The sequence below is a fragment of the Morus notabilis genome, unplaced genomic scaffold, assembly GCF_000414095.1.
Source record: "Morus notabilis unplaced genomic scaffold, ASM41409v2 Scaffold306, whole genome shotgun sequence".
Classification (NCBI taxonomy): Eukaryota; Viridiplantae; Streptophyta; class Magnoliopsida; order Rosales; family Moraceae; genus Morus; species Morus notabilis.
In genome coordinates, this window is record NW_010359946.1 from 739,040 (window position 1) to 754,937 (window position 15,898).

Here is a 15,898-nt window from a genome sequence, read left to right on the forward strand (position 1 = left end):
AAAAAAAAAAAAAAAAAAAAAAAAAGCCTGCAAATAGAAATGAAGAATGAGCATAGCAATGAATGGAAATCGCCGACAAAGAAGCGCATAAGGACGAAGGTGAACAATCAGATTTGCCACAACAATGCATACAGTTTGCCTTACCGCCATTGACCGCCAAAACTCGGTGGCGAGGGAATCATGTTCAATCGGGCCTGTTTCGGCCTTACGCACATGAAGGTGTAAAAAAAATGTTTGAAGAGAAAAATACACAATTTGTCATGGTTTTGTGTAAGCTTGTTATTTATATTATTTTAAAAGGTAATCTTTGACATATATTTTTTTAAAGTATATGAGTCAGAATTTTTACTTTTTATTTTTAATTCATACTTTTTTTAATTAAATAATTACACTAATAAAAAGATATTTATTAAGAATAAAGAGTAAAAATTCAGAATAAATTCTCTATTTTTTTTCTATTCTCGGAAATAATGAAGTAGCATAATAACTTCATTTTATGACAATTATTTATTTTTTTATTATAGTGATATAAATAATATTTTTTACAGTTTTTTTCTTTCTTTTTTTTTTCCAAAATCCAAAGTGAAGGAAATTGAAGGAACTAACCTAATGGACCTGTTTCGGTCCAATGGGATTAAAAAACCTTGTTCTTGTTGGTGGGCTTGGCGTTGGGATTAAAAATCTCGGCTTGGCGTTATGGCGAGGGAAACATGTTCTGTCAGGCCTGTTTCAGCCACACACATATGAAGGTGTAACTTGAAAGGAAAATAGTAGAAAATAGGCCAATATGAAAAATTTAAGAAAGTATATAGGCTAATTTTTAATTATAAAAATTAATAGGCCATAACTTATCAAGTTATGGTTCATAACCAGATAAGTTATGGACAAACTTGTCAAGTTATGGTTCATAGCCAGACAAGTTATGGACAATTATAGACAATAACTTGTTAAGTTATGGTTCATAACTAGACAAGTTATGAATGAAAATAGTAATTTGGCCTATTATTAACTTATGTAAATTATTGGCCTATTAATTTTAATTTATCTCAAGTTTTTACCTATTTTCCTCTTTTTCTCAACTTGAAATTGGAAAAATTATATTGACACACTAAATTTTTATTAAGGCACTCAAAAATTTTTTATTAAACACTCACGTGAAAGATATCGTTAAAATTTTTTAATTCATTTTTAATTTAAATAACAATGTAACACATTTCAAAGTTTAAGAGGTGAATTGTCAAGAAAAGAAGTTAAGGGACCAAATTGCCAAACTCACAAAGTTAAAAAGGTATCCATACAAAATAGCACATCTAAAAGGTAAAAATATATAGACTAATGTTAAAGAGTAGAAATAAAAATAGGCTACATTTCAGGAGATGTTTTAAAAAATTGCCCTTTCTATTAAGAATAATCTGGACAAATACCCTTTAAAAATGCATGGGCCAAAATTTTTACCATTTCCTCTTAATTCATAACCTTTTTAGTCAAATAATTACACCAACAAAAAGATATTTATTAATAATAAAAGGTAAAACTCGATACTCATACACTCTTAAAAATAAATTCTCCATTTTTTCTTCTATTAATGTGTCTGTTTTGGCCCAATGGGCTTAAGGTGTAAAAGTTGATATTGAAGGATTTTTTTTGAGATTTTCTAATAAAAACCAAAAAAATTTTCCTTATCTTTTTAAAGTAAATAATATTAATTATGAGTTGTTAAATACTTTCATGTGTTCATAATACTTGCAAAAAAGAAGAAAAAAGAAAAAGAAAACATTAAAATCATCAAGCAACACATTAGATTATATGCATGAGATAGATGTAGACATTCAATCTTATAAATGATCTATCTCCATGCATGTGTATTACTTTTATAGAATGCTAATCAAAATTTTTTTATTATGTTTTTAAGTAGAAAACTAATAAAAGTAAAGAGTCTAACTTTTTATAATTAATTAACCATCAATATCAATTAAATATAATGTAATTATCAGAAACTATTCATCTTTCATCATACTTGTTAAGAAAAATAAAAAAAATAAAAAATACCTAACAATTAATACTTAATAGCCTTGTCTAACATATTATCTACACTCGAGGTTTTAAAAAATATATCATCTATAGTCTATGGCTATGTATATTGTTAATGGTTTACCCCATGATATGCCACAAATATAGTTTTTTGTTTTATGTTTTCTTATATAATTAATAATACCTTTATATAAGGTATTACACCTATCATACGCAGATATTTATGAATATTATATATGTGTTAAACAAAATATGATGGTCGAAGCCAGCCTTCAGCCTGAAGATGGATCTTCATAGAGAATACTCCGCCTCTCGTTCCTTTTTTGGTCGCTCACTGCTATCCCCTATTAAAACTGCTAACGCCTCTCATTCATGATCTCTAGATTGAAAGTCAGCCCATCAATAAAGGGCTCCTCTAGCCAGCGCCGTAAGCAACCTTTTCTACTACAAGCAAGGCAGACTTTACAAAGGCTATGAACGTAGGGGCGTGAATTTTTTTTTTTTAGGGGCCGAAGGAATTTATGCTTAATTCATACTTTTTCTGAGTTATTGATCAATTTTGACTAAAAATGACCTAAATATTTGGAATAAAATACAAAGAATAATGAAAATTAAAAATAAAATTACAAAATGTGAAATATGTTTTTGTATTTTTCCTAATCAAAATCAACATTTAACCAAAAAAAAATACAGATCAAACATGAATTTGAAAAATAAAAGTGTAAATATAAATGTAATACAATTCAAAATATAATGTATAATTTGTTAACCTCAAAATGTAAGGTATAAGTAATTACAGATATCTCTCTCATTCTTCTCTCTCTTGTGGGGTGGGTAGGATTTTGTATTTGGGATTCCTTCTTAGGGCCGGAGTCTGGCAACGCCGTTGGCTGTCGTCGTACTTTCGGCCCTTGAGATAGTGGTTGAGGCAGTACGTGTTTGATTGACAGTTGATAGGCTAAGATCATTCGTGACGGAGGTGTAAATCTTGTGCGTTAGAGCCTAGTGGCACCTCTGCTCTAGGGTCTTGGCCCCCTTCATCGAGTGTGTGTGGTTGTCTACAGCTAGAATTGTTTCTAGGTCGTGTGGCTCATGTCCTTAGTGTTTGGGGTTTGATCTCGGTCGGTTAGTTTTAACCACCGACTATAGTGGTTATTTGTAACGAGTTTTGTTCGTGCTCGAGTTTGATTGTGCCAAGTGGGTCTTTTCATGTTGGGTCTCGGTACTTGTGTTCACCCTTGGTGGATCTAGTCAATATCCGGGGTCAAATTCCCCTGTAATTGGTGCTCATTTGCGACTATTTTTAATTTTATAATTTGTAATGAAATTTTCCTTTCAAAAAAATATAAGGTATAAAAAACCCATCATATGAAGCATTAGATCATTAGTAAAATTTATAAAAAGAGTCAATTGTTTATAAAAGAATTATAGAAATAAAATATAAAAAGGTAAAGTGTAGTGGGGCAAATATGAGAATTTTAAATTTTAGTGGGACAAAACGAAAAGATTAAGAATTTTTTAAAATTTAAATTGTATTTTTCAAAAATACAATGGGGAAAAATACAATGGGGGCGGCCTCCACTCGTCTATTAATACCTCCGCTCTTGGTGGTTAGAATCCGTCCCCATATGTGGTAAACTGAAACCCGAGTCACCTTTAAAATCTCGTTCATTTCACCGATACGAGTTTTAAATTTAAGTTTTACTGCAGTAAAAAGTTCTCAGAAACAGTCACATCTAACTTTTTTATTATAGTAAAAAGCTCACATAAAGTCACATCTCAACTTGAATTAAAAACTCGTATGAGCGAACTAAACGGATCCTAAATGTGTTAAACCACAATTCAACCGTATTAACTTATGAGCGGGTCAGGTCGAGTCGGGTTGAGATTGATGCTGTGGTATATAAGCAGCAGGGCGAATTAACGGTTTTCTTGTATGGCTCAACTACAGAAGGACCAAAAACGAATTGAAGCAGAACAAATGAATTCTGCCCATTCTGTGCATAAATAAGAGTATAAGACCATGTTTTTCTTGCATCTTTATAATCTCTACAATAACAGTCATAAAAACTTCTTACGGAAAAAAAAAAATGGTCATGAAAAAATAAAAAGAATAAAATAAAATAAAAGCAAATCAATGTATAAGCCATATCACAATGTTCTAATTTACGCGGAAAAAAAAAAAAAAAAAAAAAAAAAAAAACTCTCATATTAAACTGATTCTCACCACCAGAATTTCCAACCATATTCACAGTCTTTGGAAACAATCTTCGCCTCCGCCGTTAACTTATCCACCGTAACATCACACCTGAATTTAACGGCGAGCGTCCACGTCTTAACGGACCCAACCTTGAACTTGACGGGAGCTTTCATATTCAGTTTCAACGGCACCTTCCCTTTCTTCTCTGAATCCCTCAACGCCTTCTTCATGCTCGCCGTTAACTCAATCCCAGGCCCCGTCAACGCCGTCTTAAACACCGTCACGTTGTTCGACGGCTGGTGAAACGCCGGCATAGCGCCGTTACAGAGCTCAACGTCAGAGTAATAAACGGTAACGGAGCTGTCTTTTCCGTAGAAGATTCCGATGTTGTCATTAGGGTTTTTGGCTCGGAGAACAACGTCGATCGCCGGCGAAATCTCCGCCGATGACGCGGTGGTGTTGATCCCCTTGATCGCGATGTCGTCGATGGAGTAGTTCGGTGATTCTGGCCGGAAGACGAGGTAGAGAACGGCGGCCGAGATTCCGGCGAGGATGGCGAGAACGACGATAGAGCCGAGGAGAGAGCAGAGGCAGAGGCCGCATTTGCTCCGGCGAGATTTCCGGCGAGAGTAGTTCTGGAAGCGGCGGGCGTTCTCCGGCGGAGGAATGCGGTAGACTTGGTCCTTGGGAATCTGGATCACGTAGGTGCCCGGAGGAGGGACTGGCTTCTCCGGTGACGGAGGAATTGGTCTGAGTGGGTGTTCCGAGGAGTTCTGAGGCGTCGATGACGCCGTTTCTTGATCGCCGGACGGGTAGACTCGGTCTGCCATTGAAATATGATGTTTTCTATGCGACGCAATTGAAATCGTGACTGAGTTAACTCGCTGAATGCGGAGTTTCTCTCTCTAATGCGCTTCAAAAACGAAAATTGAGACTGAGTAGAGAGAGAGAGAGAGAGAGAGAGAGAGAGTGGAGATTTTGTTTTGTATGTGTATATATAAAACAAATACAGAGAAAACCGCGTCCGAAGAAAGGAAACTTGTAAGATTTCAAAAACGGAGATAAATAGTAAGAAAGGAAATAGTAACGAGTTTACTAAACTACCCCCACTATTGGTGTAGCTTTGTGTTTTCTACAGTTATTAAAGTAAGGGTAAAAATGTAAATTCGAGGGCAGTGAAGGTTTTAGGAGAGTTCAAAGAATGCTAATGACAGCTCAGGATAAGTAAGCGGTGGAGTAAATTTACGAATACACCCTTTTATGTTTATGAGTGTATACTCTATATATGGAAGCCAACGAATTGTGTGATCTATATAATAGTGGTTTAATTAATGCTTTGGGATTTCTTAACATATCTGAAGAATGAGAAATAGAAGGAAAACAAAGAGATACAATAGGAAGGTGATTTAATAAACAATTATTAGTGGAACGCACGTAATGGGGATATCTTCCATAAAGAATAAGGAAAACAACAAAGCTAAATTCCCCCCCCAAAAAAAAAAAAAAAAAATGTTTGAGGACACTCGTTCATTTCGCTGATTCGAGTTTAGAATTCGAGTTTTACTACAGTAAAAAACTCTCACAAACAATCACATCTAACGTTTTTGCTACAGTAAAAAGCTCTCATATAAAATCACATCTTAACTCGAATTAAAAACTCGAATCAGCGAAATGAACGGGTCCAACTTGCACCTATTGATTCATCAAAAAAGAAAGTCATCAATACTTGATCAATTAATAAAAAATATATGTATTTGTTAATTTAAATAAAGTCATTGAAGGATGGAGAGTAATAGTATATTGTGGTTACATATTCACACATAATTCTATTATCATTAGTAGAGTTCAAATTAATTCTCATCTCAATTTTTTTTTTTTTTTAAAGTAGTAGTAAGGTGCCTAGATTTTCTATGACTATGAGTAACCTGAAAATTTACTTGCCATCCTCTATTTTGTTGATTAGTTGACTATACAATATAAATGCCACATTTCTTATATAGTTAAACAAATTATAAAAGATAAAGAAACAAATAAATTCTCATATAAGTATGAAGAAGACGGTGCCACGACTTCTCTTAATTTTGAGGATTCGCTGGTTATAAGAACCTTGCATAACTCATTTCGAAAGAGAAATTATATATATATATATATATATATGCATGTTAATTTTTTTATATGATCCAAAGGTTTTTTTTTTTTTTAGTTCTAACTAAAGAATTATATATATATATGTATTTTGTAGAGCTCGATTTTATATTTTTTAGTGGAGTTATGTGCACGTCAATTCAGAAAATTTGTATAAATTCTTTATTGTTCTTTAGTTGAAATAATGATTGAATTGTTTTAATATCATAATCGATGTTTTGTTACCTCCATCTCGGCTTTTTTAACAAATTTAGACTTTATTTTTTTAGTAATTTTAATCCATGACATTAAAATTGACAAAAAAATTTCTAAATTTAACCGAATTAATCACATCCCCAACGCATACTAGCTGAAAGTTTTATAAAAACAATTAAAGTTTGCGAGGGCTTTAACAATAGTTAAAAATAAATATTTTTTATTTAACATAACTATTTCTTAAAGCTTTCAATTACCATGCGAAAATTAGTATAAAGGGAAAAGAACAAATACTTTTTACAGTGTATCAGTTTGAATTTTTATCTCTTTATTTTTAATTAATATGATTTTTAGTCAAATAATTATATTAGTTAAAAAGGATATTAATCAAATATAAAGGATAAAAATTGAGACCAATATGCATATTAAAAATAAGTTTAGCAATTTTCTCTAGTATTGCAAAGTCAAGAATATATTTTTCTAAGGGCTTTAACAAGGCTGTAGATGATATTTTGTAAGTGCTTAAATATCTTTATATTTTGCTTCGAGAAAATTAATATAGTCAAGAATATATTATACAGGAGAAATGCCAAGAACAGCTAAGTGTATATGAATGTTGTGGACTACACACTAATTAATGGTCAAGAGAGAATATGTATGTATATCTATATATGGGCTTTAATAAGAGGGAAGATAATAATTTGTAAGTGCTTAAATATTTTGTATTTTACTTGGAGAAAATTAGTATAAAGTCAAGAATATATTGTATGTACATTTTGTGGACTACACACTAATTAATGGTCAAGAAATAATTTGCGTGTGTAGAATATGAGTGTGTTATTAGAGAAAAAATACCTAAAAGCAAACCAAGCAGTTAAATTTAAGCCTTAACTACAGCATCTAGATTTTCTTCGTCCGTTATATGATTATGGGATAAAATTATTTTAATACCTTGCATTATAGTGAAATATGGTCTTTATATTTGGTATTTTTTTATAATATTAAAACAGTACTTCAATGTTTTTAAACACATCTTCTTTGTTGAAGTTATTTTTATGACGTAAAATGACTTTATTATTCTTTTATTTAATTAACTAAAAAATAATAAATTTTTATGGCTTTTTTTATTTTTTTAAATGTTTTAATGTTAAAAAATATTTTAAATCTTTTTAAAAAAATATTTAATTCTATTTAATTAATAAGGAAAATAGTTTGAACATTATACGTCTTAAAAAAAAAAACTTCAGAGTACTAAGAAGATATTTTTAAAAACGCAATATATTATTTCAATATTATAAAAGAAAAAAAACACACGTTTCATTATAAGTCATGTTCATTTCACCGATTCGGGTTTTGAATTCAGGTTTTACTACAGTAAAAGCTCTCAAAAACAGTCACATTTAACCTTTTTACTACAGTAAAAAGTTATCATATAAAGTCACATTTCAACTTAAATTAAAAACTCAAATCAACGAACCAAATAAGCTCATAAAACATAATACTCCTATAATTATCTGTGTTTAAGATGATAGGCGAGAAAGAGGGAATGTGTTACTCGATACCAAAAGAGAAAGGGGACGCAAATTAAGGGAGTATTTATTATATTCAGTTAAATTCAGGAGGAAAAAGGTGTGTGGAACGAGTAAAAAGAGTGGGGTTCCAGTTCATTATTTGGTGTAAAAAAACAAAAAACAAAAAACAAAAAACAAAAACAAAAAGGAAACTTCTATGTATTTCTGGGTGTTCTTATTCTCTTGTCTATTTCTTCTTGCCTAACCCAACGTTTTTCAGGTGTGGCAAAATGGGCAATTTTAACGTGTATTCAGTTGGTGCCAGCAATAAAGATACATACATATATACATATAAATATATATATATATACATATATTGTTTAGTTGTCCGGCAGTTGGCGCACACGATTAATTTTCATACAAGGAACACTGCTGACTGTCCTTATTACTTCTGCAAAGACAACAACGGTCTTATTTAATTGGTGTTAGATAAGCGTTGAATATCTTGGGACCGAGTCATTTCAAAAAGCAAGGTTTGGCCTTTTTTTTTAAAAAAAAAATGGCATGTCTATCACAAAAAGCAAGGTACTAATAAGTATCCGTTTAATTCTTTAATTTAAATTTTTAATTTAAATTGATATGTCACTTTATATGAGAATTTTTTATTATAATAATAAAATTAAATGTAACTATTTTTTAGAGTTTTTTACTATAATAAAACTCAGATTCTAAACTCGAATAGATAAAATGAACGGAATCTAAATGTGTCATCTTCTTACCCAATGTTTCTCCCTCCCACCTTTTCTTTCTTTGGTATTTATTTATTTACGAGTTAAATTCGTCATAAGTCTCTGAATTATTTTTTTTTATAATTAGTTCACATACTTAAAAGTGTTATAATTTAGACCCTAAACTCTTTTAAAGTCTTAAATTTAGTCCCTATAGTTACATTCTGTTAAATTTAAAATTGAAAATATTAAATATATTGGTAAGTAAGTTATAAACAAATGAGTATTTCTCTCCGTTTCTTGCAAAAAGAAACATTCAAACTCCAATTCATCTGATAAAAACTTCATATAAAGAAATTCATCAATAAAAAGTCCATAAACACATTTTACTCCAGAACAAAAAAGACTAAAAAACTTGTGGAAAATCAGATTTTCCTCCAAATAAAAAGACTATGAGAATCTATCCATTTTCAAGTATATCTCAGAGAAGAAAAACCAAAAAGGGAGACTAAAGGACCTGTTCATAGCCAGGTTTATCCAAAAAAAAAAAAAGAAACAAAATAAACACCAATGAAAACGAAGAGTAGATCAAATTTATTAGTAAGTACGAATGTGCACATCCAAACACAAACTCAAGTTACAACTTCAACTCAAATTATAACTCAAGTTCAACTCAAGATCATCACTCAAGTTATCCTAACTCAAAAATAAAAGAACAACCCTTACAATGTTCTCTACATTATTGTTAAAAATTCTTAAAAAAATATCATTATGTATTAAGTGAAATTATTTTTGTAAAATTTTCTATTATTATACAATAAAAATGTGACTATTTCCGTTTTATTTCAAAAAATATTCCTTCTTGATTTGCACGTCGGTAATTAAAACTGCAAAACAAAATAAGAAAAAAACCTAAAAGTCAGGGAATAATATGTAAAAATAGAAGGTTTAGAGACTAAAATGTAGGGCGCGTTTAGTTCCCTGATTTGAATTTTTAATTTGAGTTGAGATGTAATTTTTTGTGAGAACTTTTTACTATAGTAAAAAAATTAAATGTGACTGTTTCTGAAAATTTTTTACTATAATAAAATTTAAATTTTAAATTTGAAATGAAGGAAACCGTAAAAAACTAATCATTCACCTACTAACGCTAGTGTTAATATCAAAAAATTTGTAGCGTCTCTATCTTGCTTTTAGTCCAGAAGTCCTATTGTCAATGATCTCGTCACGTTATGACGCGATCTTTAAGATCTTTCCTTTAATACAACGTGTCAAATGACAACAAATTTACCCCCGACGAACAACACAAGTCATTTGGAGAAGCATGGAACGAAGAATTATATATGCAATAAATTTGTTTGCAAACGAAATGTGCTCATGAAAAGTCCAAAGAGAACAACGACGAAAGTGCTAACTTAAGTTGGCAAATTCGAAGTTGCAAAAATGTTTTATTATTCAGGTCTCGTCCAGTTTACAGATTAAAATTTTTAATTTAAGTTAATATGTGATTTTATGTAAGAATTTTTCACTGTAGTAAAAAAAAATTAAATGTGACTTTTTATGAGAACTTTTAACTGTAATAAAATTAAAATCGAAAACTCGAATTAGTAAAATAAATGAGGCCTTAGTAGATTAGCTACTTTCTTAAATGTACATGACGTAGCAAAAAAAGAAAGAAATGTGTATAACCTAGGTGAAAAAAAGGGGAGAGGTAAGGGGAGGATTTTTCTATTATTAGTTTTGATATGCATTTTCTTATGTAATCGCCTAATATTAAGAGATTAAAATCAAGATTCTTGAAGGATATGAAATCTCACTCAATACAATGTTCACTAGTCTTCTCACGTATCAAACAATTATGAGTCTCGAATTTCACTGATTTGAGTTTAGAATTTGAGTTTTGTTACAGTAAAAAGTTCTAAAAAACAGTCACAATTACTTTTTTACTATAATAAAAAGTTCTCACATAAAGTCACATTTCAACTCGAATTAAAAACTCGAATCAACGAACTAAACGGACCCTAAACTAATCTCTATCCTCTATTTTTCCGACAAAGGTCTATCAATGATCAATCTCTCAAATTCCCTCCTGCCCTCAAAGCTTTCTCAATAAATCTCATTTTGACCAGCAATAAAAATAAAAATAAAAAATAAAAACTCGCTAATATTGAACACATCTGTCTCCGGCTCTCTCTCTTTTGTTGTTATTGTTGTCTTTTAAAATACACATATTTTTAATCCGCTCATTCCATGATTTTATTTGCCAAACTTTAGAAATATTTTCCATAGAAAAATGAAAAAATAAACATTAATTGATACCCTTAGCACCTATTTCACCATGAACGACATTCGCTTCAAGTGTTCTCAGTGGGAGGACTATCAGTGTCTACTTGATCAGATCCTCCTTCCGAATTACTTGGAGATTCCACAGTCCTCTCTAGTTTTGACGCACGAAATATAGCCAAGTGGATATCTCCTGTAAACGAGCACGTACAGTAATGGAGGTCACTTGATTAGCTCTTAATTTGTAACATCAAGTTCCTTTTCATTGAAATATATAGGTAACATGAAATTTGAAATTTTATAACATGAAAATTAATTCATAGAGTCTCATGAAATACATGACAAATCAATATATATATATATATATATATATATATATATATATGCTACGGCCGGCAATCCACCCACAAAAGAAAAGAACTTCACCAGTCAATTACAATTTACCATCAATCAAGCCAACATCCATCATTTATGGCTAATTAAAACCTTTCCTTTTTTTTTTATAGAAAATTTAAAATCTTTTAAAAGCCACAGAGCATTTTTGTTAATGATTCATAATTCAGGAATGACGGGTGTTACATTTTGAAGATCAGAGAAGAAAGTGTTATATAAGTCATAATTTAGAGGAAATTTTTTTAATTAATCCATTATTTTTTTTGGTGTGTGATTTAAAGTGCAAACGAGATGCAGAAGATATAAGATGAAAAGAAGTGAGAGAAAGATAGGAGGAGAGAGATAATTTAATTTCCAATAGGAACGGGAGAGTTCCCTTTTCTTCTCTGTTAGTAGTTCAAATAAGTGGAATGAGGTGTCAATTAGTTATTAGTTGGACAGAGAAGTGGACAAGTATTTTGGACAGAATCCGGGTTAATTGCCTCTTCAATATACTCAAGCTGCTACTAAACATGGAACTCCACAATCCTATGAAATAAAAGATAAATGGGTTAAATTTCATAACCCCTTAAATTTTGTTCTTTATTTTAATATGCCTCTGAATTTTGAAAAAAATTCACTTCACCTCCTAAAATATGTATCTTAGTTCAAAATATTCCTTATATTTATAAAATTAATAAATTGATGACATGATACTACTTATATTTTTATGCCTGTCAATTTATTGATTTTAAGTCAACTTACCTCCTGAATTATTATTTTTGTATCAACTTGTCTCCTAACTTTTTAAAGATCGGAGGATAAGTTGACACAAAATCAATAATTTAGAGAGTACTTGTGAAAAACCATTAGTTCATAGGGTGTTTTGAACCGCTTTTCATACTTTAAGAGATGAAATGATCCCTTTTTAAAATTCAGGTACATGTTAAAACAAGGTACAAAGTTTAGGGGCAGTTATGAAATTTAAATGCACGAATTCGTACATTGCTACTTGCATACTGCAATCCCAACACCAAATTACAAGAACAATGTTACGTGACACCAGTATCCAACGCTAGGGGCTTTTTTCAAGTTCATATATAAAAAGTTTCACAAATTCATCTAGTCATTATTTATAGCTAATTAAAGAATAATTCTACTAATAGTTGTTGAAGACATATATATTAATTGGCCTCCCATTAAAAAAAAAAAAAAAAAGGCTCGTTGTTATGGTTCGGGAGTTGGACAAAGCAGTTCGTTAGACTAGTTAATGCTGACCAACGGCTAGTAAGGCCAGTTTCTTTTTTTAATTTTAAGGTAAATAGATTGATCTCATTTGATGTACAAGTCTCTTCTAATATTTTATTTTTCAAACTTCTTAATTTGTTACAACAGTTAGTACTCTTGTCAAATTTAGGTCCCGTTCACTTCGCTGATTCGAGTTTAGAATTCGAGCTGAGATGTGACTTTATGTGAGAGCTTTTTACTGTAACAAAAAAGTTAGATGTGATTGTTTATGAGAACTTTTTACTGTAGAAAAACTTAAATTTTAAACTCGAATCAACGAAGTGAATGGGGCCTTAATATCTGAGTTGAAAGTAGATTCTAATTACTAGCAAAATTTACCCTTGGTTTTTCATTTGCTTTCTACAATCAAGTAGTTAACAAAAAGATAATTGAGTTAAATGAGTTAGAGCTGGGGAAAGTTTACCAAACGTAATATAACTTCCAGGAGATACAGTGGCAGCTACTCCAGGTGCTAGCCGTTTGTCGTTGATGAAAGTGCCATTGGTGCTATCCAAATCTGTGACCACCAGACTACCCGCCTTCTTTTGAATCCGAGCGTGCCGAGCCGATACTAAAAGATCGATTACAAACAAATTCACGACGCAATTAGTTTTAAATTTCTTTAGAGTATAAAATTACTTCAATTAGTTATTGCAGGCATAGTCTAGCAGTAATTTCACATCTGTCTCTACCATAGTGATGAGTTCGAGTTACCCACCCTCAAATTAAAAAAAAAAAAAAGAAAAATTTACTTCAATTAGGCATTCGTAATACGTAACATGGTTCTGTAACACATTATCAACATTGTAAGTGTTTATTTCATTTTGTGTAAGAAAATGACAAATTTGAGGCTTTTTTATAGTGTACCTGTAGCAACCGGAATCACCAAATCGGCTTTATCCGGAAGACGACCAACTGTAACCTCATCCTAAAGAAGAACAGTAAAAAATAAAAAATAAAAAAAAATAAAAAATTGATCAGTTTAATTTTGTGAATTGGTGAAATTAAGAGCTAAGACGATGATATTAAAATACTTACAGAAGCAATTTCAAATGCATTTGGCATTGCAACCTTAAAGCCTATGTGTCTAGTATCTCCATCACCTGTCAAGTACATAATTCTCTGTATTCTCAGTATCTTTGCCAAACAATGTAGGGGGAAAAAAACAATTTCTGAGACTTTAAAATTGAATTCTTCGTATAGGAAATGTGGAAGGCTTCTGTAGTTTGATTATCAGCAAAACCAGAAAAATGAAAAATTTAGCTTCAAATTAGTTATATTATTATGCATCTTAAAAAATTTTGTAAAAAATACTATGATGGATATTTGCTAATTTCCTTTAAAACTCCAGAATTTTCTTACTATGTTACAAAAGGCAAAAAAAAAAAAAAAAAATGTAGCAAAGTAATGGATTGTATATCTCTTAAGTTTTGTGAAAAGAAAACTATATTGATAAGAGGAAAAGAATACACACATTTTAATAATAAAAATTCTACAATTCCATACCATATAGTTACAGGCAAGCAAATAAAAAGGGGAAAGAAGAAGAAGAAGAAGAAGAAGAAGAAGAAGAAGAAGAAGAAGAAGAAGAAGAAGAAGAAGAAGAAGAAGAAGAAGAAGAAGAAGAAGAAGAGAGAGAAGAAGAAGAAGAAGAAGAAGAAGAAGAAGAAGAAGAAGAAGAAGAAGAAGAAGAAGAAGAAGAAGAAGAAGAAGAAGAAGAAGAAGAAGAAGAAGAAGAAGAAGAAGAAGAGAGATGACTGACCGACAGGTTCAAGGAGCCATCTATCATTATTAGCAACGTCTGCGGGAGGACTTTGGGCCTCAGAATTAGCAAAAACGACGCCTAAATTCTTCAACTGTCGTGCCTTAATTTTAACACCTTGAAACTGCGTTAGAATAGTGGTCTTATTGGGGACAGAACTTGAAGCGAAAAGGGAGGCTTTGGTATTGAAGCTGCTTGGGAATTGAGGCTTCGGAAGTTTGGCATGAGACAGAGATTGAGCTGGTATTTCCATTTTTGCAGAATTATTATCAGTTTCTCTATTTTTTTTATTTTTTTATTATTTTTTTTAATATTTTCAGATTGGGAGGGACTCTCGCAGTTGATTATGATATAGAGGGTAATCTTTGGTTTTTGGATGGATATTGGATAAAGGGCATTTTTTTTGGCACGTGTGGTTGAGTGTGAGGCAACCATTTAATGCACTGACAAGGATATGGATAACAAAATCTTCAAACTGGCCACTCTTTCTCTCATGGTCCAAGGACGCAAAAAAAAGTAGGATGTTTAAGATCACTCGCGGTGTGACAAAAAAAAAAAAAAAAAAAAAAAAGGGCAAAATTATGCATTTTTAGAGCGCGTTTAGTTTGCTGATTTGAATTTTTAATTCAAGTTGATATGTGACTTTATATGAGAATTTTTTACTGTAGTAAAAAAATTAAACGTGACTGTTTCTGAACTTTTTACTGTAATAAAACTCAAATTATAAACTCAAATCGGTAAAATAAACATAATTTTAGTGTAAATTTATAATGACAACGTGACAACTTTGGCTCATCATATTGTGTTTAGTACACACCCTTTTATCATTTCTCTTGACAAGGTAATACTATTAATTTGACTGGTTTATTATTTTTTAGTTGAATTGAGATGTATTGAAAATAAGATAAGATTACATATTCTACATTTTTAATTTTTAAAATATACGACTTATTAAAAATATATTTTTTTAAAAATACTACATCTTGACTAGTTTTAATTTAAAAAGTAAAAATATATAGGTTAGTGTTGTTAAAGGATAAAAAAAAAAAAAAGATGGTTCTATTTTAAAAGGTATTTTTAAAATTACCTCTTGAATAATGGTATTTTTCATGTCTTTATTTTGTGTGCGTGTTCTTTTTCATTTTTCTTTTTTTGTGCGCTAATGTCAAATTGTTGCTCTAGTTGATTGTTGATGTATATGTCTTTAAATTTTGATTGCACTCCACTTGGGTGAGAAATTGTCGGTACCGAACAATACAATAATAAGCTATATATAATGTTGATCACTTACCAATTTAGTTTATCATCAAACTACAAAACATCGTATAATGTTAATTAATCATCACAACACTTTCACCCAACTTCTCACACCTAAAACAAGTTA

At 30.8% G+C, this 15,898-nt stretch overlaps 2 protein-coding genes across 2 annotated transcripts; both read right to left on the bottom strand.

The window, feature by feature from the left end:
- Positions 1-3,906: 3,906 nt before the first annotated feature.
- LOC21405358 (NDR1/HIN1-like protein 13) lies at positions 3,907-5,191 on the bottom strand. Its single transcript, XM_010095530.2, has one exon. The coding sequence runs from the start codon at positions 5,059-5,061 to the stop codon at positions 4,255-4,257; it is 807 nt and encodes a 268-aa protein (XP_010093832.1). The 5' UTR covers positions 5,062-5,191; the 3' UTR covers positions 3,907-4,254.
- Positions 5,192-10,900: 5,709 nt separating this feature from the next.
- Positions 10,901-14,884, bottom strand: LOC21405359. Its single transcript, XM_010095531.2, has 5 exons — positions 14,515-14,884; positions 13,791-13,855; positions 13,620-13,680; positions 13,177-13,323; positions 10,901-11,286 (listed from the first exon to the last, which is right to left on the bottom strand). Exons 1-5 carry the CDS (start codon positions 14,765-14,767, stop codon positions 11,165-11,167), a joined length of 648 nt encoding a protein of 215 aa, XP_010093833.2. The 5' UTR covers positions 14,768-14,884; the 3' UTR covers positions 10,901-11,164.
- Between the last annotated feature and the right edge of the window lie 1,014 nt (positions 14,885-15,898).

Excerpts from the sequence above, each read along its gene's own strand:
- LOC21405359 (XM_010095531.2), bottom strand. The coding sequence starts at position 14,767 with ATGGAAATACCAGCTCAATCTCTGTCTCATGCCAAACTTCCGAAGCCT. Across the intron at positions 13,324-13,619 it reads GGTGATTCCGGTTGCTACAG|TATCGGCTCGGCACGCTCGG; the intron begins GTACACTATAAA and ends TCGATCTTTTAG. Across the intron at positions 11,287-13,176 it reads TGGAAGTTATATTACGTTTG|GAGATATCCACTTGGCTATA; the intron begins GTAAACTTTCCC and ends GCTCGTTTACAG.
- LOC21405358 (XM_010095530.2), bottom strand. The coding sequence starts at position 5,061 with ATGGCAGACCGAGTCTACCCGTCCGGCGATCAAGAAACGGCGTCATCG.